The sequence below is a fragment of the Vanellus vanellus genome (genome assembly GCF_965231255.1).
Source record: "Vanellus vanellus genome assembly, chromosome: 2".
Taxonomy (NCBI): Eukaryota; Metazoa; Chordata; class Aves; order Charadriiformes; family Charadriidae; genus Vanellus; species Vanellus vanellus.
Window position 1 is genome coordinate 157,170,813 of NC_138906.1, and position 24,503 is coordinate 157,195,315.

Consider the following 24,503-nt stretch of genomic DNA (forward strand, 5'->3'; position numbering starts at 1 on the left):
GGACTGCATGCAGCTCCGTGAACTCCTGACTTTATTCTCCTGGGTTAGTTCAGTGGCAAAGGCACTTGTGAAAAGCAGCGAGCGGTGTTGAGGAAGTCCTGGGATGTGCTGTAACTACACTGAAAAGTACTCCCATCTCAGGGTGTTTTTAGAATCAGACGTTGTGCCTTGGGTCTTTTTTATGACCCTAAAGATTCTAGTATCACTAAATTTTAATTATAATTTAAACAAATTAGCTTAACATCTCTCTAATTTCATTTTTGTGGTCCTTTCCTTTTATTGCAGAAAAGAATGCGCTTAGTAGGATGAGGTAAAATTAGTTTTGTCTCTAGTCTGTACCATGGCCCTTCTTCAGATACTCACTCACACTTTGTACATGCGCCAACAGTTGCATGCCAGTGCTGGTTTGCTTATTCTACTCTGTTGGGATTTGGTGTCTCAGATGGCTATCAACATCTTAAATAGCCATGATCACAGTCTTCTGCAAGTGCCCTACAGTCTTTAATCAGCCTGCCAATATGCTGTACAGCTTTAGGCTCTAAATTTACATCCAACTGATGATAGAAAATAATTGATTGGCCCAGTGTTATCCAAGAAATCCAGGTGTGGCAGATCTCCCAAATCTTCCTGTCCTGTTTCCTGGAAAAACCTTGCTCTAATGGTTTATTCTGCACCTGGGCTTTCGTTCTGCATCTGGCTCCATTTTATACTAACAGCACAGTACAAGCATAGAATGTGAAAAAAACAGCAACTTTTGTTCCATAATGTCTCAGATGAATAATGATACAAATGTCTTGCTTCATGCTTTTGAAGACTCTGGAAAGAAGTGGTATTAAAACTGGATCTCCCCCCCCCCCCAATCTAATCCAAGTGGTTTCTTACAGTAATTCATAGCTTCTCAGTTTTCTGGTGTGTTTCTTTACAGTGATAACGAAGAGCCAGGTTCCTCTCTGAGTGCTGAATTAGGCTTTCAGATACATTGGTAGATCATACATCACCATATATGTTAGTGTTATTCATTAATAATATAAATGAAAATTGTGTTACTAGAAGCCACATGAAAGGATCATGAACGGTGGATTTCCCCCATCTGTTTTACATGTTTTCTAACTGCGTTCCAACATAGTGAGTGGCTTCCTTTGTTTAGTGTATTTTTTAATATTAGAAATACATGTTTCTCATGGGAAAAGATGTTTCATAGAACACTATGAATGATTAGAATTGTAAAACCATAAGCTGAGAACATTTTAATGCTAGGTCTTGGAGAAATGTGTGCTAATAAAATGATTCTAAGCATGGTTGTTCTGCTTGCTTTCTTCAGAGTTATAGTAAACATAATTCATAGCGTCAAAGGATACCACTCAAAGACAATACGTTTTCTGAATGTGGCTTTTGACAGTTCCGGAGATTCTCTACTTGCTGGAGACCAACAAGGGAATATATATGTTTTTGACTTGAATGGAAACAGGTAAGAATATTTCTATCAAGACATTTTAATTGTCTTGACATCTGTAACATTTAGGGGTATGGAACTTGTCTGGACAGCATGCCACAGGTCTGGTTTTAACCTGCAGTTTTCCATGAATGTGGAAATAGGTAGTAGTTTGCTCAGAACTGCAACTACAAGCCAGTGTCTCATGTAGGATCCCGAATTATTATTTTATTAGTTTAGCTGCTCCAAAATACCAGAAGTTTGTAACTCTAAACTGAACAGACAGCAATTTCATAGAACTTAAGTGATTAAATACTGCCACAAGAAGTTATTCATCGGATGGTACCGATCAATTAATGAGTCATGAATTACAATAAACTAGGCCTATTATTGTCATTTGTGGAAATACATTAATCAGTCTTTTCAATTTTATACTACTGAGTTTTAAAATATTAGGACTGGAGTTTAGATTTGTTATAATTAGATATGATTTATTTCCTCCCTTCTTTTGACTTAATCTGTTTTTTCTCTCAGTGAAATATATTAAAACTGATTAAGTTATTACTTCACTTGACATTATGAACCAAAGTTTCCTAACATAATGAGATTGTGTATTTTTAAATAGGTTCAACCTTGTTCAGCGAACAATGCAGGCTTGCACTGCTTTGGCGTTTAATCTTCGCAGAAAGACAGAATTCTTGGTGGCTTTGGCAGATTATTCCATTAAGTGCTTTGATACAGGTAAGGTGGAATTTAAAGGCTTACTATCTGGATTGCTATGAAAACCTATATAATTTTAGTTTTGATCTCGATTTTTTGTAAGTTTTTTTTGATGGAAATCTTACTATGTATTTCATGCCATGTGTCCAAAAAAGAAAACTTTGGGCCCATGTGGGTTATAGTCGTGTGGGTAAATGAGCCCTTTGCGTTGTCAAAGTTTCTTGTTCCCACTGAGTAGTGCAGGTGTCTGTTTAACTGAAGTCTAGCATAGGATCGCAGTTGTGTGTTGCCTTTTTTAAAGCAATTCTGTGTATGCTTGCTTAGAATGAGGTGCTGTATGTAAAATCAAACCAAAGTGAGTTGGCAGTGTGTTAGTTTGCAACTGGACCAGTTATTAACTATATTTACAGTAAAATATTTGAACAAAGTGCCAATATACACTAAAAGAACTGTCAATACTTTTGAGTATGCAAGTAGATCTGTATCCTTGTTCAAAAGCGATATTTTAAATTTTCATAGGCCACCTGTGTGTCTCTGTCCTTATTAGAAGTTAAATGGTGAAAGGCATTGACCATTTTTCATAAATTAATCTTAACCTATCAAAAAGTGCAGTTGTAATGTCTCATATCATCTGCAATTTAAGGGTTTGAGTCTGATATTATCCATGAAGATTTTAATGTAACACTGTTTCCCGCTGTAGAGGAAGAGTCAGAATTAAGGTTTTAAATCCTCTGTGCTTTTTCTCTTCCTTTCAACCACACTTTAGATTTTGGATGCACATAGAGAAATCATCTTAATTATTCCACAGGGTCCTGCATGTTTATATGGTGCTGTTTCCACATACCACGAATGAAGAATGATTTAAAATATAAATGTTATTCACATGAGTCAGTATTGTGTAAACTATCCTTAGAGGTGTATTAGATAATACTTAGTCGGTGGGGTCCATCCATTGCTTTAGAAGCCATACTCTATAATCCCATGTCATCCTCCCATGTGACAATACCTATAAGCACTCAATTGCCTGTAAGCACAGCAGAAAGTTTGACTGTTAAGCTTTATGAGCTGCTTTACAGCTGTTTCCCATCTTTGATGCCACAGCAGTAGGTCAGCTGTAACCACCCCATGGGCTGTCAAGCAAACTGCCCAACGTAAATAGTGTAATTGCCACAAATACAGTTTGGTTGCTGAGGGAGGATTACTGGTCATGCAGTCACAAGTGGGAGACAATGTAGTCAGGGGAACCATTTCCTTAGTATGCAGTACGCAGCACAAAAATGTTTTGGACTCTAAAAGAATTAATGAGGTGTTGCTTTCTGACTGTGCCTTTCTATAGTCATAGCCCATTGTCATTAAACCTTTCTTTCTTGCACCTGTAAATAGCTGTGTGATCATTCATACATATTGTCCGCAAGTAAAAAAAAGTGGAGAATTCTAACTAGAACACTCAGTCTCAACTTCTAGAGATTACTGCAAGTGTTCACATCAGATAATCTGCCTATGAGGAATGCTGAACTTACCTGATCACAGTGTTCGTGACTGATTGATTCTTGGGCTAAATTAAACAAGTCTGTGCAAGTTGGCTTTCTGTGTAGAACTGAGAATAACTTATGAAATCTGTTACTTGGAGATGAGATGGTTATGTTTCTCTAAGGCATAATAGCTACATGAAGACTGATACCTTTGTTTCTTGTTTGTTGGGCTGTGATGCTAAATGGTCATATACTAGATATGATCAAAAGTCTCTTTCACAGCACAGTGTTGGCAATAAAGAGTAAAGTAGTAGTTGTTTCACTTTGAATGGCTTTCATAGCCTTTTCATTTTTTTCATCAACTCCTGCAGAAACCAAGGAGCTAGTTAGTTGGATGAGGGGACATGATTCTTCAGTGTCTTCCATCTCTGTCCATGGCTCAGGCAGGTATGCCATCACTACATCCACTGATACAGCACAACTGTGGGACTTGGACACCTTTCAAAGAAAAAGAAAGCTGAATGTTCGTCAGTCTGTGGGTATACAGAAGGTGAGTAAAGAGCAATTGCTAAAGGGTGAACAAGCATACCTCAGCAGCAGTAACACCACATGTTAAAATCGCAGTGCTTGAAAATATTTTTGCAAATACAACTGTATCTTTTCCATGTTCTTTGGGCATATCTCCTTAATTGTCATCCTGTCATGTCACCCAGACCACTGGAATCATGACTCAATAGTTGCAAAGATCTGCTGGGAACTTTTAAGGAACCTCCATCTTTAGAGATACTCAAAACTTTGACTAACCCGATTTAACCTGAAAGTTGGAGCCGTCTTCTAGACTGACCCTGCTGTGACCTGGGGGTGGCCTCAGAGGACCTCCGGAGATTGATTCCAACCTGAATGATTGTGGGATTTAAGGGTGGTGTTAAAAAAACGATTTTGGTGTCATAATGTTAATGGTTAAACAGTCACCACCACCTATGCCATTCAGCTGCTTATTCCAAAGTTGCTCTTCTTCCTGTGCATGCTAAGCACTCGATGTGGGAATAAACAAAGCTGAAAAGTAACTCAGGAAAAACAAATTGCTGCTCTTCAGCCTAGTGGTTTCTTTGGTTCGGCTTGCTGCACAGATACTTATACTGGAACAACATAGGAGATGAGAAGTGTGACATGTTTGTGTCAGGGAGTGGTTTAAATAGGTCTTTCTTGATGTTACGGTGCTTTAAATAGGTCTGACTGCGCCACCAAATGTCAAACTTTGGCATAAGTACTACAGAAAGTACCGACGCAGTGCCTGAGCTTTGCTTACACATGTGGTGCCCTGCAGTGAATAGTCTTACAAACACCACTTCAAACCAAAGTTCTCATCAGGCTGGTCACTAAAAAGCCATGCTGATTTTGCAGCAAACAAGGCTATTCATTTGAGTGTCTTCACTGTGTTCTAGGTCAGGCAGAAATTTTGTCAGCCTGAAATAGTCACCTAGCAATTACTGTGGAAGATCACACATACATTTTTGTTTATTTGTTTGTTTTATTAAAACTGTTGTTTAGTGCACGTTGCTAAAATAATTATGCCTTTCCTCCAAAGGTGGCTGCATTTCGTTAGTGGACAAGATTTTTCTACTTCTCGATATCTTTCTTTGTGTAGGCTATGTGTAGGGGCTTCTTACTGATAAATGGCTCTTGGAATTTGGTAGGATCAGGATGTTACAGTATGGAAACAACCTTTAAATCCAAACAACAATGATTATGGTTGAATGAATAAATCACTGTTTGGGAATGAAGAGCCTGCACTTTTGGTTTGGTTCTACCATTTCTGACAGGGCATTATGCAAATAATCAAATTTATTTGGATTTCATTTTCCTGAGTTTAGAATAGAGATAATGATGCTTACTCCCATGCCACAATTTAAGACATACAGATAAGTGCTTTATTAAAGATCAGATTTATTATTAGACCACAGTACTAATATTTGCTGTCCAAAGTTGAATTCTTGCTTGGTGTCTGAGCCATCATAGTAGTGTCACACCAATCTCTGCAGTGTATGTTTTGGTGCCTCTTTACTTAAGCCCAGTTTGCACTCCAACATACACTTTCTGTTAAATTGGTATGGGGCAAAGCTAATTGAAAAAGACAGAAACTGAGCTGCATACTGTAAGAATAGTGGGTGAAAAAAAAATGAGAAAGAGCTGAAAGAAGGCATAGATAATCACCATTTTCAAAGCATCACTGCTTATTCAACAGCTGCTTGTGACCATCTTGTGGTACTTTTCTAGGGCAAAGTAAAAAACAAGGAACTGTTCAGCACTCCAGTTTACCAAAATTTAAACTTCATCCATTTGCATGATAGGCATCTGCTCTCAAGTCATTGTCTAGACTTCCTCAGGGTCCCTGAAGGAGGACAGGCAGCTCAGTCTGAAGATAAATGACTGTAGTAGGTGAGGTGACTCTTTCCCCACAGGTAACTTTTGCTCACTGTCAAGTGACTGATTTGGCTTGAACATACATCTTTCAGTTACTAACATTCTGCAAGATGAATCCCATCCCGTGTATTCAGATTTACATATTTTCAAGGCCCCAAGAGACCATTCGGACCAAAACTCGGAACTTCGTAGCACTGACTGTTAATCTCAGCCAGTGAGTGCTTCAGGTAGTCCCTCCAATGTTCAGATACCAGAAGACATTTTCAATTTAACCTTCAAATTTATAGGCACAGGAAATTTGCTGAAGCTACATGTGCTCCTCTCAAAATAGAACCTCTGATCTAACCCAATAATTTGTCATTAAGCAAGAATGTATATGATGACATCCAAAAATGTAAACAATCAATTTTTTTTCTTATTGAAAGAGAGTACACATAAACAAAAAAAAGTTTAGAATAATTGAAAAAATATATTTACAAGCTTTTTGGTTTTATCTTCATTCATCCTCACAGTAAAATTTCAGAGTTGGAGAATGTATCGCTAAACTTTCTACAATATTTTTTACTTTTAACAGTTGTATGTAAAACTAAGGAGTTTAAATCTAAAGATGAATGCTTCATAGAGTGCATTTGCAGGCTCTTGGTACTGTTTGAATGCTGAAGCTAGTTTGTAGAAGATGCAATAAGCAGTTGCTGAATGAGCAGTTCTGGCTCATGTCTCACGTCCCCTCCTGCTCCTGGGTTCATGTTCCCACTGTATATATTACGTCCTCTCTGGCAGTCATTAGGAACCTCCACAAGACAGTTTGATAGTCATACAAATAACACAGGTAAAGATTTGTGTCATTTTGGTGAGTTAAATTGGCTTAGCAAAGGGTACAAGAAGTTCTGAACCAGTGCAAGGGAGAGCAGGCCTGCCTGGGCTGTAACAGGGGAAAGGGACCCGCTGCCTGTGAGATCTAAGCCTGCAGCTGCGTTATGCAGTTAGAGTACTAGCCATACTGCTGCCATACTGCCACGGTTTCATGCTGTATTTTATTCTGCCATGCACTTTGGTCCAATTTAAAGGGTACTTTCTTGACTTTTTTTTTTTTTCTTTTCTATAATCTTCCAGGTTTTTTTTCTTCCATTGAGTAACACCATCCTCAGTTGTTTCAAAGATAATTCTGTTTTTGCATGGGAATTTGATACTCTTCGCTGTAAATACCGCTTGCCAACTCCTGTAGAAGGTTCTGTTTTACTTTATAAGGTTTTTGCAGTTACCAGGTAATTTGCTATTTTAAACATTCTAAAGGTGGACTACAAAAATTGTAGTTTTAAAACAGGTTTTCTTTCCTTATTTGTAATGTTTTATGGAAGTATTGAGCTATATACTATGATAAGCTTTTGAACTCTGCTGTGACTGATACTTTCAGCAAGGATCAATAGCAGTTTTTATTACAATCCCTTAGCAGTTGAAATAAAGTATGTTGGTTTTTAATGACCACTAAAATAAGATTTAAACTATCCTTTACAAAAGCACATTTTATTACTTAGGAGCTATTTTGTTCTTTCAGGAGAGTATGAGAGCAATAACGACAGATTCAAAAGTGATTTGAAGGCACAGAATGAAATGTACAATCCCTCTCTTTCTAGCTAATACTAACTTAAATTCTAGTATTCTGATGGAAACTTTGCCTCATCTGTGATCCAGAGATGGCCAGATTTTTGTAGCTGGTGGAAAATCAAATCGTCTTCACTTGTGGAGTTTAGAATCAAGGAAGTTGATACGAATAATCCAGATGCCTGCAAAAGTACGAGCTGTCCGTCACCTGGAATTTCTCCCTGATAGTTTTGATGGGGGTGCCAATCAGGTCAGGCTTTTTACAAAGCTTAAGGCTGTAGTATTTGGTTAATTGATTCAACACATACACTTTGAGGGCTTTTGGGGGACACTGGGGATATGGGCCCACACCATACAAAAGGAAAGTTACTGTGCTAAATGTTTGCTCAGTTGCTCTTTTAGCTTAACGGAATGTCACTGCTGAATTGGGTATTCCTCTTTGTTTTACATTGACAATATCAATTGATGAATCCTTTTAACTTACAGGTCCTTGGAGTGTTAAGTCAAGATAATATTATGAGATTTATCAATATAGAAACATGCAAACTTCTTTTTGACATTGGGAGTCATGAAGAGGGAATTAGTACAGCAGCAATTAGCCCCAATGGACGGTATATTGCATCAGTAATGGAAAATGGTAGCCTTAATTTATACAGTGTCCAAGCTTTGACTGAAGAAGGAAATAAGGTAGAGTGTTTTAAGTTTCTTAAAACAGCAGTAAATCCCATTAAAGTTGATGCTTGTATACATAACTTTTGTATCAGCAGTAGTTTGCAGACATGTGTTGGAGTGCCATATTTAGCACTACAAATAAAGAAAAAGTGGTTTGTAGACTTCCCTTCGTAGTTACTCCAGCTTGTCAGGTAATAAGATGTTTTTAAAGTATATATAGCACTGTATTTCTGGTGCTGTGAGGAGGGGGAGATTCTATTTCTTTCTACAGCAATTCATATGGACCAGTTTCTCTTTGTAAAGATATTTTAGGGGAGATGGAAACAGCATAATTGTGCTGCCTCTGTTCCGTTTCCTATAGGAAATGTTTTGCAACTGATGCTGTCTTAAACTGCGGGTATGAATGGTGTTTTTGTCACTGTGATTTTGTTCTTCTTACTGTGTTATTGGATACCAGCATCCATCATTATGTCACAATCATACTCCTAATCCTTCCTAAATAACAAACATTCTAAATACCAGTTCTTATTTTATTAAAGCAATTTATTAATGAGAGTCAGGTTTCTAAATCCAGAATTCCATATATCTTTAATCACCATGTCTTTGAAGTAAACAGTAACCAGCTTTGGGTAATGACGGAGTTGGGGCTGAGGAAGGATGTGGAAAGATGTCACACGTGCATTCCATTTGCACTTTTGCTGCCGGTTTGACATGAACTGGGATATCCACTTTGTTACTTGCTTTCTCAGTCTCCAACATTGAATTAATACTTCCCTGACACTGAATACTAATTAAAGTTTGTAAAGGTCTTTTGTATTCTTTTTAACTGGTGCTATAGAAATGCAAAATATTTTAGTGACATTGAGAAACACACTAAAGTAAATAACCTGAACAGTATATGATACACATTTATACTATCCCAATTATATTTTAGTGTTTGCTAAACAAGGAAATAACATGGTGTTTGACTTGGTTTGGAAGCTACATAAACCTTCTCACAGTCTTTCTAGTTTATTACAGCAATTTTATTCGCTGTCATACTTACTCAGGAGCATACAGTCCATATATATTTATTTATGGTATAAATGTGTCTCTATTCTTCTTGCTATGGCCATCAAGCTCAAAAATATGGCATATAGAATAGATTAAACATCAAATTATAGTGTTATTTAATCTGTCTTACAAGATGTTAACTGGGTTATTTTCACTCAATATTAGCCTCCACCACCCACATTCAAAGTAGTAGAAGATTGGTCCAAGTGCACGTCAGAGGCAAATAAACTGACAATGAGAGTGACTTCAGGAAGGTCAGAGCGGCCTTGGAAATCAAAAGGAAGCAAAATGCAAACCAGATTGCTAAAACTGCAAGTGAACACATCACTTGAAAATAAAGAGGTAGGCAGAAGTTGCAAATATTTTGTGCTCCAGTCTGCAGCATTTAAATTTCTTTGCAAAAAGTATTTAGCCACATACTTTAAAGAACAAGTTCAGACACTGATTCACTTGGATGTTTGAGCAGAGGGGTGATTGAGGGAGTTTTAGTAACATTTCCACACTCTCTGTTTAGCACATCCTCCTGTATTATGTGACACAGCCAGAGCTGCCTCCAGTCAGCTTGGAGTACCTCTGAAATTGTTCGAGCAACTTGCGTCGCATCTGAATATTTGCTAGATCTGATCTGCTTCCCTGATGGCACTTCTAAAATGTCTGCCTAGAAGCCATTTCATTTTTTATTAATTATTTATCAGTAATAATCAAATATCAATTTTTTATTAATTATTTAGAAGACGCGTTTATTTCCCTTCTGCCATCACTATGCCATCTTCTCTGTCTTGCATCTCGTGTATACATATTCTCATATATATACACGTATCTGTGTGTATATATATCTCCTCCTGTAATATTCGTCACAATGTGATCTGTTCCTCATGTCAGTATTCTTTATGGTTTGGCTATAACCATTATTTAATTATATATAGCTTAGTCAGGGTCTGATTTGCTTCTGACTGAAACCAATGGCAGCTGTTCTTTGAGTTCAGTAGACGATGAATGATCTTTTGAATTACCTTTTTGTTGTTGAAATACCCAGGATTATGTAACCGATAGCAGTACACATTATTTTATTTTTTTAGTATTATGTTAGGAACTTCAGTATTTAGCTACTGTCATCAATTAGAGTGCAAAGAAAGAGATTACGAAAGAGAAATCCTTACATTTATTGTTGATCCCCTGTTTTGTAGAATGAATTGCCAGGTGGATTAAACAAGAAACGTCTGCGGGCCTTACTGAAAGGATTTGGAGAATATCCAGCAAAGTACAGGTATGTTTGTGTGCATGTTCATGCTTGCACAAAATAAAATTGCTTGTGTTTACTGGCCTATGAAAGAGAAGTTGCTTGACTAAGTCTGCATTTTAATTGCAGGATGTTTGTTTGGCGTTCCTTATTACAACTTCCTGAAAACCACTTAGCATTCAGTAGCCTAATAGATAAGGGTACCCACAGTGCATTTGTGAATATTCAAAATGAGTATCCCATCAAAAGTCAGAAACTGCTGAGAGTTTTACAGAGGTAAAATATATATTTATATTTCTTTAAATATTATAGGTTTTTATTTTCATATAGTGATCTGAAATGTATCCGATGGCTGGAATGAGCTGTAAAGAAGACTCTAAAATTAAATAGTAGTGCCCTCATGGAATTTTGTTTTTATAACTCGTATAATCCTGTATCTATCTTGAATTCCACAGTTTTTCTATGTTGTGGTTCTAAAATGCTTACTATATTTTTGTTTGGTTTTGGATCAATGTCTTCTACACTTTTGTCTTCGTGTACAGGACCTTATCAGCTCTAGCTCACTGGTCTGCTATCTTTGCTGAGATGCCTTATATTCCTTTGCTAGCATTCCCGTTTGTAAAATTATTCCAGAACAACCAGCTGATCTGCTTTGAAGTTGTTGCTACGGTAGTAGGTAAGCAGTGATCTTAAAAACTCAAATATGCTGCAACACGTTTAAGCTTTCCCATGCAAAAGAGCTTTTCCTGCTGAAATGAATGAGGTATTCCCTTAGAGGTCACCGGGCTCTCTTCTAAAGGTGTTGCCAGGAATTAATATGTAGCAACCGTATGCTTAAAACAAAAACCTGCTTGTAAATGAAAACAAGATATCAGACTTCCTTTTGCAGTGTTTCTAGCAAAAAGTTAGCAGTTTATCAGTATTTGTAAAGTCTAATCAGTAAAAACAAATGTATCTAGCATAATTATACCATAATGACTAAAATCTCTGAGATGTGGGAAAAGTAGTCACGCACGTCCATCCCTCCCCCTCACCCACTTCCAGTCAAAAGAGAATGGTCTCTTTTAAAGTTTTACTGTGTTTAGTTGTCCTAAGCATCTGGTAACTCAAAATTGGACATTTGGCTGAAAGCTGGCTATGGCTGTCTTCTGAAGAAACATTCTAAATTAAAGTGCTTTACACTTAAATTAGTTGTTGCAGCTGCTGCTAAGTCTACAGAAGATATGTGCTGCCAAGCATACATACACACTTTGCAAACACATGCTGTTAGTGAATAAGTATCCAAGTTTACGGAAATTATTCTTAGTATGTTAAAAATTACTTGATCCAGGCTGTAGTTTCATGAGACAGAAATACTGGTTTAAGTATTCCCATCTGCCTTCAACCACTTAGTCCCACAGCACACGGACTTTTTTTTCATTTTACTTTTGAGCCAGATTAGTTCCCCAGTCTGGTTCACAGTGTACTGACAAAAACGCTCTTGCCAGTGCAGCTGGAGGAGCAGTGTACTGTGGAAATGGTTTAGCAATAAATGCTAGGAAAGAGGAAAGATGGGAATATCTTAAATAGGTTTTGCTGCATAAAACTACCTCTTAAATTCATAGCCTTTATAAGTGAACCTTAAGGTTGTCAAAAGTCTATCACTGTGGATTACAGTGGATTGTGTTGGGCTTTTTTTTCCTCTTTCAGTTAACCTTTGTCAGCACTGGTTTGAGTATTTTCCCAATCCTCCAGTTAATGTCCTTAGTATGATGGAAAATGTTTTGGCACATCATGACAAAGAACTACTTCAGCATTTAATAAAATACAATGTGACTTCACAGGTAATATTCTAGCCAACTATTGTATATGAAATGTCGCTGCAGTGAATGATAGCACATTAGTCTTTTGTCTTGACATAATTCTTTTTTGAGGGAGTTTTCATTAAATAACAGTGAATGATACGGGAGTGTAAAGAATATATCATTGCTTTCCTGCAGCTTTTCCTTTTCCATGGTCATAAATCTCACATGCATGCTATTGTTGTTCTTAGAAGTCCTTTGCTTTCAAATCCACATTGCTTGCAAATCTACTTATCAAATTATAAATGTACTTTTTGTTTGTTTTTAAACTAGGCATAGGTGTGATGAATTAATTTTGTAATCCCTCTTTATCATTAGGGATGATTTTAGCTTCACAAATCTAGACAGGAGATTTAGACATCTAGTGAAATAAGAAATTTATATATAATCACCCCATATTAAGTTTGAATGTTTATAGTGGGTGATAAAACTTATCTTCAAATATTCTGGTTTAGTTCCTGTTTTTTCATAAATCAATAGATTCTTGATATAAGACAAGAAAAATTCATATTATTTCTTTAAAAGTAATGGTAAAACTGTACTAATGGATTATTTTGTCAATTTTCCCAAATAATGTAGGTTTATGCTTGGCCTCTTCTAGAAACACTGTTCTCTGAGGTTCTAACAAGAGAAGAATGGCTGAAAGTCTTTGACAATATCTTCTCCAACCATCCTTCGTACTTCTTAATGATAGCTGTTGCCTATATTATATGTTCCAGAGCTCCCTTGCTTCACTGTGATCAAACAGCAGATTTTGAGGTAAACATCTTCATATGTAACTCAGTCATATGAAAGTGTACTTACAGAAATGTATAAACATTGTATCTCTTGTTATGGAGGTTGGAAGGAGATGTTTCATTTCTACATTACTATATTATTACATATTTCTGAACAATGTCATCCAGTACCTGACAACTATACCCTAAATTAGTAAAATATTAAGTGATTTCCTGCAGTTTCATGCAACAAGATGTTTAAAAGCTTTCATAAGCTTTCCAATGCCACTAAAAGCCATTTTGTAAATGTCAATAGTTCATCTTCTGCAAAATAATTTTGCCTCTTTTGGGGGATCTAATATGGACTTGCGCCTGTGGAGACAAGACATAGTCACTCTGTCATGTTGTTTCATTATTTTGCTTTCAGATTTGCAAAATTAGGCAGTATTATTTGATGTTCTCTGAAGCTAAATGAAAATGTTTCCTTAAGTTTAGCCTTCCATGGGAGGAAGAGGTTTTCTCATATTGAAAACATCTCTGTAGGCAAAGGAAGTGTTCCACCTTGAAAATGTGCTTGTGAGCAATCAGTTTGAGAGACATCAAACAGACAACGTTATTGCTACGTTTAATAATAACCAATTTGAAGATTTTCTTGGTCAATAAGATCTTTGACATTAAGAATAGTCCTTCAAGAAGAGGAACTTCCAAGCTTCATGTTTGAACACCAGAAGTCAAGGGAGGCTTATGCAGTGGTAGCAATGTCTGTGTGGGCAGCTGGAGGCTCTAAATTCACACTTAGCTTTCCAGATCCCTTATGCAACTGCCATTTGAAGAGAAAGAAAAGAACCAGAGCATACTTTTACAACTTGAAGCGGTTTGGGTCAAGTCATTTGAGCCAGTGATATTTAATAATTGGTTGGGCTAACTTAATAATCCCTTTTTAAATCAACTTTTGGAACACAGACCTTGCTAATTTACCTAATTATTCCCAAATAGGTATGTTAAAAACTTGCTTAATCTTTTGTAGAATGTAAATGGAAGCATGTCTCTTACAGTATTTCTTTCATCATCGTAACAACCTGGACATTAACGTTGTGATTAAGGAAGCTTATCATCTTATGGAGGCTACACCACTAGATATCCATCCACAGCGTATGCTTGATGACTTCATACCACTTACAAAAGGACAGTACCCTGTATTTAATAAATATCCCAAGTTCATTGTGGATTATCAAACTCAGGAACGGGAGAGGATCAGACAAGATGAAATTGAATACTTGCGAGAGAGGTATTAATGGGAAGGTTGAAGACAGTATCAGACTTGGGGGGACAGCTGGACACAGTTGCCTTTTTCTGTTGTAATGTGAATGCTTGAGAAGAGAGACAATTAAGAAAATTCAGGAAGTTGACTTTAAATAGCTGCAAAAGGTTATGAGTTATTTGGTTTGACACATGTTTAAGTTAAACCGGTATTCTGATCTTGAACAAAAAATGTTTGTCAATTCACAGAAAATATTGGGCCGCGAGTCTTCAAACTTGAAAGTTTATAAGTCAGAGCCTAAGTCTCTGTTGACCTTGTAGCGTCCAACTTTGTGAAGGGCCAGGATTTCTTAGCTTGCTATTGAAATCACTGGGTACCGTGATGCCAAGGCACCTTTAGAAACTAGTATTTGTTAAGAATGTGAGGAAGAAAATACACGCACTCATCGGAAATGTCATATTGTCTGTAACAGTCAGTATTGTAACTCTTCCTCGTGTACTTCATCAGCACGTAAAGGGGATGCCACACTCTTTCATGACATATCATTTCAGCAGTTCTTTGCTAGTACAGTCATCAATTTCTAAGTAAGTAATTTCTTGATACTTGGCTTGAATTATTAACATGTGGTCTCTTTCCATTTAGACAATTAGCACATGAATTAGAAGCTAAAGCACTGGAACGGAAAGCAGAAGATGAAGCCTGGTACCGAAAGCAGGAGTTACTTCGAGAAGCTGAAGAACAGAGGCGAAAAATGCTCCTGGAAGAAGAAGAGAAGCTGGCGGAACAGAGACAGAGGTATTATAATACAAGAAGCATTAGGGGCCTGGCTAATGTATCCTGCTATTACATTTTTAACCATGAGTAAAGGAGAAATAGCCACTAATTTGTATAAATTGTAATGTGGGAAAAGAGTGTGGTCTGGTGGGTCAGATCTTGGTGTGTGAATGAAGTGATCTGGGTTGTATTACTGCTTTGCCTGAGGCAATACAGCAGATTAGAGGCCAAGTCACCTCATATTTTTGTCTCAGCTCCCAGCCATTTGTCTGGTCTCTTCAGATTTTGAATGCTCTTAAGCAGTGAATTGCTTTGTGTTTCCACACTGAGACTTCAGACCTGCACTGTGAGCAGACTCATAATGCAAATATACGAGTCACTTATCATATCAGTGACTGTACACATTCTTGTATTTCTAGTGGATTTAGAAAAAAGACTGCCTTATATATCAGTTGCTGAGCAAAGAGTTGTAACAGTACCAAAGCTGAACTGTTAGTTTGTATATTTTGCAGGTGTGAAGGCTTAACAAAATTTCAACAGCTCCTTATTTTTTTTTTAGATCAACTACAGGTAATCATAGAATCATTTAAGTTGGGAAAGACCCTTAAGATCATCAAGTCCAAATGTTAACCTGACACCACCAAGTCCACCACTGAACTATGTCCTTAAGTGCCACGTCTACAGGCACTTCTCAACCTCTGTAACCTACAGAATAAGATTTGAGTTTGGTTTGTTGTTTTTTTTTTTTTTTTTTTTTTTTTAGAAAATAGAGGACAGTGAGCCTTTCTTTGCAAACTAATTCTTGAGTTTGTGGTTTTGTTCCTTAAAGAGTTCGGTATTTTCCAAATAAACTCAGGCCTAATTTTGTGCAGAAAGATGTACTAGAACACTGGCAATTATTCTAAGGAATAGTTTCCAGTTCTGGATCATTGCAATAGTAAACTAGTGCTTATTAAAGCAGAACAGAAACAGAGCACAGGACTTCAAAACTGCACTGGGGGCATTGCCCTTAGAGGATGTCTCTGTGTGTGTGTGTGTGTGTGAATTTAATTTTGTCTCAAATGAAAACTGGACAATTTACAAGAATGAAAGCAACTGTCCTAAGCTTTATAAATTAGAGATTAGCTCATAGTAACTAATAGATAACTGCAGTGCCAGTTTATGCTCTTTGGTACTGACTTCTTGTATATACAAGTTCCCTTGTTTCTGTTTGTTTTGGCTTTGAAGACTAGCTGCTGTGAAAAGGGAACTGAAAGTAAAGGAGCTACAATTTCTAGATGCTTCGAGAAGGCGTTTTCTGAAATACCAGCAAGATCAGCGTCAAATGGAACTGAAACATCTTGACGATGAAATTGCAAGAAAGGTTGAGTATTGCTCAAGTGGTTCTTTTCTTGAAGGTTTGTTAGTGAAAATAAACAAGGAAAAAATGTCTAACTAAAATTTCAGTTGCTATACTGTGATTTGTGAGCCCAGAGGTGTATTTGGTATGAGATGGACTGCTTTAAGTGGTAAATGCATAATTTAACAGTTTTATTTGGCACTTACTATGTTCCACTGGCTTGCTTTAACTGGCAAAACTCCTGAGAAAAGCCAGATTCATCTGTATATTGGCAGTGTTGAAAAATGTAATGAGCTCCTTAAAGGACTAGTGAATTCTCAGCTGTCTGTGGTCTGTATGTCCAGATTGCAAATTAACTCTGCCATTGATTGAGAGGCTCCGCAGTGGCCTCTGGCCAGGCCTGGCTCTGCTCCTGTGTTACTAGTTGGAGCACCGTGGCATGCAGATGCAGAGAATGGAAGCTTTTGAACCTTGTGGGCATGAATTGAGTCTTTGCAGGGCCATTTCTCATGTCTCAGCACCACACTTTGCAGAGTGCAGTGCAGCTGCGTGTTTGTTTCCGCAGTCAGGGCACTGTAAGATTCATTAGCTCCAGCTCTGCTCAGGTTCTGCCAGGTGCAAAGTGGCCACTTCCCTACCTGTGTAGGTAACGTGAACGCAACATTCTGCGTTCAGAGACTCCTTATTCGATTTGGAGCTGCATCTGGCAGGTTATTTATGGTATACAGAAAGTTAACCAGAATTTAGAAGTAGGGTGTGGCTTGTGGTTTTGAACATTCTTCTTGATACTGGTATTTTAAGGGAGAAGAATATCTCCTTTACTGCATTTTTATGTGTTCCTCATCTCCTCAAGGCATCCATGAGAGAGCAGGAAACAGCTGCTACTGTTCAAGATGTAGAAGTACAACGAATGGAACTTGAATCACAAAGGCAGCTTTTTGAACAGGTAATTATTAGGGAACTAACTATACAGATGTTTATATTTAATGGCTCTTCCTTTGCAGTTCTCAGATCTGGTTGTGTTCATGCAACCAGACTTTGTAAGGAAAAATGGAGCCTTTTTTTTAACTTTTCTTCTCTGATCCCCTTTTTAGAGTAAACCCTCTGTTGATAAAAGCATTAGTAGAACTCACTTTTATCTGTTGGGTTTTTTTTCTGGGAGAAAATACCCATATCCTCCCCATTTTATTCTTCTCCTGTGCAGAGGTAGCATTTGGTTGCTGCAGTGTTTAGCTTTGTGCTCAGCCGCTTGAGAGAAGCGAGGAATGTGTAAATAAGAAATAAGTCTATAATAATATGTTCCTCATCCCAGAAACTCCCACCTTTTCATCTGTGGTATCCAGATATATCTACATTTTTCTGGAGGGACCAGTATAGCAGTTTGATGTAGTTGATGAAAAAATGTCTAATTGCCAACAACATTATTAAGCAAAAAGGAATGGATGGTTCCTGGGGAATGTGCAGTTCCTTTCTCAAATGACTGACTTATAATTCAGAAAGATCACTGTTCAGTATTAAAGGGTTTTAATCAATAATACTGTTAAATATGAGTTAATTATTATAAATAATTAATGACTGAAAAGCAAGGCTGCCAATGGAAGGCTTCAGTAATGTCCGTTTTCGTTAGAAATAGTAAGTTGAGTGTTTAGAAATCACAGCTACATGTGCCCATCTTGCGTATCTGCAGATCTGATGGAATGCAGGCAGAAGTGGACATCCAGATAGCTAACTCTTATTTTGAAGCATGTGTCTGCTTATATTTGGCTTTTTAAAGTTTTTGGCCATGAACTTTTTATAACCCATGCTGAGCATAACTGGGCTAAATTTCTTTTAGCATTTATTTATTAAATACACAGCCAGCTGTATTGTGGCTACATAACGCAAACCAGGCTAAGGCTAAGCTCATTTGTGTTCCAGTACATGTAAAGTCAGCTGTTTAAGGGAAGTAATTCTACAGTGATCATCCTCTATAGGCTAGAAAGGTAGCAATTATTTAACTAACTGAGGATATATGTCTGCCCACAAGAGTCTGTGTAGTCAGGCTTTCCCTGCCCATGCCCTGAACTGACTGTTTTACTGCTGTCAGTGAGGGGCAATATTCAAGCTTAGAAGGCCAAAGAACTTTGCTTTGGTACCCCGCTGACACATCTCAATAGATTCCTGCAGGCCTGGGAAGGGGTTATGTCTTCTCCAGAAAACTGTGTGCCCTAATGAATGTGAAGAAAAGGTGGTGAGAGTTAAAATTCTATTTCTAGATCTACTGCTGGTTCATCCTACTTTGGCAAATCATCTCTGTATTCAAGCTGCAGATGTGTTTATTATAAGTCACTGTACTGTGAAACGTGATTTATATTTGTGAAACATTTTGAGGTTTTGGCTAAAATTTGCCACAAAAGTGCAGAATATTTTCATGATGAATCTAATTCATTTAAGTTGGAATTTAGCTTTTACAATCCACTGTAATCCAGGGAAGGGGATTACATCAGTATCAACCTGCTGGACCACTGTGATGACTCAGGCTTAGTGTAATTCCAAGTGGATAAAACAGCAGGGACTATCACTTTCTTGGACAGTGATGATATGCAGTGGGATGAGATGTGTGGATATATTGAAATACTATTTTAATGAAATTTTAATAAATGTTAAAGAGACAGAATTACAAATGTGGGTTAGTAGCCTAGCAACAATAATTTATGTTTGTGTGGTTGGCAGCATCTAATCAAAGATCAAGAGGCAGTTACAAAGGAAATGAAAGAAGAGGTGGATGCCCGTCGAAGAAAGGTGGATCTAGAAGATCATCTTGTTCAGAGATTGATGGAAATAGATAGAGAAGAAAAACAGAAAGCTCAGACAGTAAGATGATTGGATCTTAACATGTATTTTGGGGAGTTTAGTATGCTAACTAGTACAAGTAGTACTAGTTAATAGTATTTTAATTGTAATTAACTAGTTCAAGTTAATATGAAAATGTTCTAAAGAAAACTAATTTCTAGATAGCTATATTAATAGATTGTGACAGTATGTTTAAAGTTTTGAGGTTTTCAAAAATCTGACTGAAGCGTCCAAACAGCTATATAAAACTGAAATTCTCTGGATCTGCTATGAATAGTAACTTTGCTTTACTTCTCAGAACTTAGAAGGCATATAAGACTCAAAAGTGCTTTTCAGAATAAGTCATCCCCCTGTTAAGGAACATGTTTTATTTGTAACCATAATAAAACAAAAGTAAGCCTCCAAGGAGCTTTCAGTTGGTAGTACTTGGCAGGAAATTCAGCCATAGAAGCTGTCTTCTAGATCACAGTAATGAATGTGTGTAGCTTGACATTAGGAATTGTTCAGATTTTCAAGCTCAGAATTTGTAACTGCACAGTTGGAAAAATAGTTGCAGCTAACCCACTGCCCATATGCTTGGCATCTGCATTTATATTTTGTCTAGAAATAAACATATGGGTCTGAATTTTTGTAAACAGCCTTCAATTTTTGGAAGCAGATGGATGTGGGTGGAAGTATTGGCATCCAGGTATCAATCTTATGTTAATTGCACCTGTAAATCATATTAAAGCCATGCTAGGAAAGCAAAATCCCCAAACTCACGGAGAGAGTTGATGCCTCATTCCAAAAGATTTGGAAAAAAACCTAAACCACAAAACAAACCAAAAAAAAAAGACCCTCAGTAAGGGAAAGAATAAGAAGGATGAAGAAGAAGCAGAAGAAAGCCCTGATAAAAGACAGCCTGCTGTAATGAATGGAGGAGTGGCACTGCAGGTGCAGTCTCCCAGCAGGGACATCTAACAGTATCAGACATCTCCAGTATCAGAGAATGCTTCAGTTCATCTTATCTTATCTGCCTGTAAGGCTGTGTACTTGAGATAAATGGATTCCTGGTAAGAAAGATGTTTTTTTAGGTGGCTGAAGAAAATATAGCCAAAGCAGAGCAGAAACGCATTGACACCGACTGGCGGTTGCGAGCATTGCGTAAACTAAGGCGTGACGATCAGGAGCGTGAGAAGCGTTATGAAGAGATAGCCAAGCTCCTGCACGACAACAGGGTGAAGGAGGCTGAACTGCTGAAAGCCATGAGGGAAGCAGGAGAAAAAAAGGTATTTGTATTATTTCTTTTTCTAAGTGGGACTGGCATAAATGTGTCTTTTGCCCATAACATGGTAGAGCAGAGAACTGAAAGGTATTAAAGAACTATTTTGTTAGGAATCTCCTTTTTTACCTTTCTCCAGGTGTTTGAATGAGAAATTTTTCAAAAAGAAACATTCATTCATCTTAATAACATATATTTTGATTTAAGATTGAACTGTAATCTGTAATAATCCAGCTGGTTTTACTTGTTGCTTTTTCCTTGCAACGCATCTGTTGAAGACATATTTAATATCTCTGTTGCACAGTGGGAAGAAGTTACACAGAAAAAAGCTGAACTGGAAGAAGAGCAGAAGGCTGCTGCTGCTGCAGATGAACACAGGAAGCAGTTTTTAGAGGACAAAATGAATGACGCATTAGAATTGGCTGAAAAGCTGCAAAGAGAAGATGGCTATTTTGGTGAGTGTATAGATAATGCAGTTCTCCTGTGTGGGTGTTGGCATGAAGCATTTAGCAACTGAATACAAAATAAGTGTCCAATATTAGGGATAAACTTAAGCTTGACTCCTTTACAGAAATACTTTTTGGCAGTATTCTTTCATGAAACCAATGTATCAGGCCCGACTTGGAAAGGAATCTCAGTTTGATATCTATCAGATGCAGCAATATAAAAGGCATTTTTGGTAGGAGCACAGGTTTAGATCAGCTTAAACCAATCGTAAAATTAAATACCTTAGAAATCCTCTGTCAAATAATGTAAAGAACAGCAAACTTGCTGCTAACAAGTGACTATGCCAAGTGTTTGTTAACAGGAAAAAGCATTTCTATGCTTCCAGAATTGGCCAGTACGTCCTTCTCAAATGCTGCATTTGTGTTTGTTATTTCTCGTATTCCCCCATCTCTGCAAGGGTCACACAAGATTAGTGTTAAGATTAGATGATTAGTATTGCTCTGGGCAGACTTTTTCAGACTTTGCCCTTACTTACCTAATGTTTTTAATATTGAATAATTTGCAACTGTGAATTATTAAAATGGGTGTTTCCTTCTAAAACTGCAAGTATGAGTAGCCATATTCCACATGATCTTAGTGGCCCATTTGTCAGAAAATTAATTATATAGGAAGAAACAGTACATGTGGAGGTGTAATTTCTTAAAATGAAATGCAGTGATGCATAGCTTTGACCCATAGAGTAGAAACATTGACTTCTAATTCTGAGCAACTTGTACTTGCTATTAGCTGGAGTGAGTGAGTGTTCCAGATTTGCTTCCTGGAGAAAAACTGTTTCACCTCAAGCTAGAAAAATTTACTAGAAATTTAAACACTTAATTTACAAAGAATCCTTCTCTCCATGTCCCACAGAGAGACTGCGTGATTTAAAGGCTGGCCATACAGAGAGAGGGGCAGAACTCCAGCAGGTGCCGAGGTCTGGAAACATCTGTCTAAATGATTTCTCTGCATCAGAGTCATCATCACACAGTAAGTTTCTAAGTTGGGGCCCTCCTTTCTTTCACGTTTAATTTCAGAAGCATTACTGGAACACCTCATTGTGCGATTGAGTTGTTATTAGCTGTTTAGGCATTTAGTGGATAGTAAACCAGTTTATTGTTGTATTCTCTTTCACACCTGAAAAAAATGTCTTTGCTAGCAGGGGCAGCAGAGGTAGGAAGTGCCTACAGTGTGTCATATTATGAGAGGGATCCTATTAAACCTCAGCCTCGTTTAAGCCCATTCCGACCTGATCTTTTTACCTAGGCTTTTTCTGTCTTCGTAGTTGGGTATGATTTGGGGATGTTGAGAAGGTGTAGAACTGTCTTTCATCAAAATCTTACTGAGAGTTAGAGTCAGGAATTAGTCTGTAATCATTTCCTCTGGGCTGTGCTAGCCACTATGGTCAGTGAAAGCACAATTTAAAATCATATGCAGCTTATGTGCAAGACTCTGCACGCAATGGGGAACCCGTATCTATGGACCTGCCGTAGCGACCCATCAGCATCTGACCTTTTTGTAACAAAACATAGGCACCACTTTCAAAGAATGTGCTGTTACAGGTCTTACGGCTGTCTGGCATACAGTGCTACTAATAAAACAGCATTTTTATGCCAGAGATAACTGTTTTCCAATAACCGTTCACAGTATTTATGGCAAAACATTAGTTGCAATATTAAGTCCGAGTTTCTTGTACTTAAGTGTCTTTACAAAGAAGACGAGAAGAACTGGTGTGCCAAGAGCGGGAACTGATGGCAGAAGTCCGGCGGCTCAGGCAGAAGCTGACCTCCCAGGCTCGAACTAGACATCCGCCAGCTCGTTTCTCAGCTACAAAGTGGACGCCTTGAGATGGTTTGCTCTGGACCTCATCTGTGCTTTCAAATTATTAATCAGTGAAACCTAAATATGTATAGTGTGATTAAGGACTAATCATAGATTGTTTATTTTAAATGTTTTTCGAAATATTTTTATGTAAAAATAAAATGCTAGCTAGAAAAACGTGTGTTGTTGGTAATCTCATTATTTTCTTGGTAACTATAATGCTATTTTTACTTTTAAAATAAACTCCCTTTTTATCATGAAGTTATTACACTTGCAGTATTTGTATACTTTATTTGTTCTGGGGAATGCCGTGACTTGAAGAAAAAAAAACACTGTTAAAATGTTGAGATTTTTCAGTGATGTGTAAGTGGATTCTACAAGTTGCAGCAGGAAAATTTGCAGTTAGTGAAGAAAAAAATCCTTTCCCCTGAAAGCCAAAGGTAAGGCCCAGAGAGGCTGTGGAGCCTCCATTGCTGGAGATATGTATAGTTGTTATACATATTAGCAAGTTCATTTCATGAGAAAGAGGGGGAGAGAGGATCTAAATAAATATGCTGTTTTTCATGCTGCGAGGGTGATTTTCCCTGGCCAATGTTTTCAACCCAAGAGTAGAACGTGAGGTGGTGTTGTTATAAAAAAAGAAGGAGGGAAAGTAAACCAAATTGAATCGTTCATAACCACTGCCCACAGTGCTGATACAGGGATAGGTTTGGCTGTGTAAAAATATGAGGACCTGGAACGTAATTTGTTCTGCTTCCCGTGGGGTTTTTCTGATGCCCTTTGGGGCGGCTGTATGGGAGCGGGAGAGGGCAGACCTGGCCAATGCCTCTGTCACCTGGGGCCGAGAGCAGCCTCCCTGTTTCTCCCTAAATTACATGAAGACCTAAATGCACAGAGGTACTTGGTTATCTTCATTTTGGCATCCTCTGCGCCTGGAACCAGAAACAGTCGCAGCCAGGATCCAGGGAAAGCTCATTGCAGACCTCAGCGGAGTGTGGGGAAGAGGTGATGTTCCCTTTTCAAAGGGAGAAAAATGCAGCAAGCACAGATCATCACTGGGAAACAAAAGTAGATGAGAAAAACGCCTTTTTCTGATTACTCTCTTGGAGTTTACATACAATTATTTCTATATTTAAAGGGAAAGAATAAACCCACAAACTTTTTGGTTTGCACCTTGGGCCACGTATACGCACTTGCAGTTTGTAAAAACGTTACAGCTGTGGATGTGCCCAAAGCGGAGTGTTCCCAGCGCACGGTAGACAGTGCCCTGTCATGTCCCCACAGACGCTCCACAGCCCTCTGCAGGAGCAGGACCAGGACCCATCTCCCTGTTCCTGAAAGCTGGAATGGGTTTGCAGACAGCTGGGATGCAGAAAAGCCTGTGCCAAAATGCATTTTTCAACCAAATTCTGTCAACCCACAACCAGCAGACACAGGCCCTTGCCCTGAACCTGCAGCTTCATAAATCATGACAGCAACAACAAAGCCGAGGGGTCAGAGAGCGGTTCTGTCGCAGCTAAAAGCGCGGGGGCCGAAGCCGGAGCAGCCGTGAGGGCCCCG

The 24,503-nt window shown here is 38.0% G+C and overlaps 1 protein-coding gene across 1 annotated transcript; it reads left to right on the forward strand.

The window, feature by feature from the left end:
- The first annotated feature begins 8,196 nt into the window (after positions 1–8,196).
- Positions 8,197–23,114, forward strand: TBC1D31 (TBC1 domain family member 31). Its single transcript, XM_082499637.1, has 16 exons — positions 8,197–8,337; positions 9,541–9,717; positions 10,563–10,642; positions 10,745–10,891; positions 11,158–11,291; positions 12,305–12,438; positions 13,036–13,215; positions 14,228–14,460; positions 15,076–15,228; positions 16,435–16,570; positions 17,400–17,492; positions 19,259–19,399; positions 20,452–20,646; positions 20,944–21,094; positions 21,996–22,112; positions 22,824–23,114. The coding sequence occupies exons 1-16, from the start codon at positions 8,278–8,280 to the stop codon at positions 22,967–22,969; spliced, it is 2,277 nt and encodes a 758-aa protein (XP_082355763.1). The 5' UTR covers positions 8,197–8,277; the 3' UTR covers positions 22,970–23,114.
- The last annotated feature ends 1,389 nt before the right edge of the window (positions 23,115–24,503 follow it).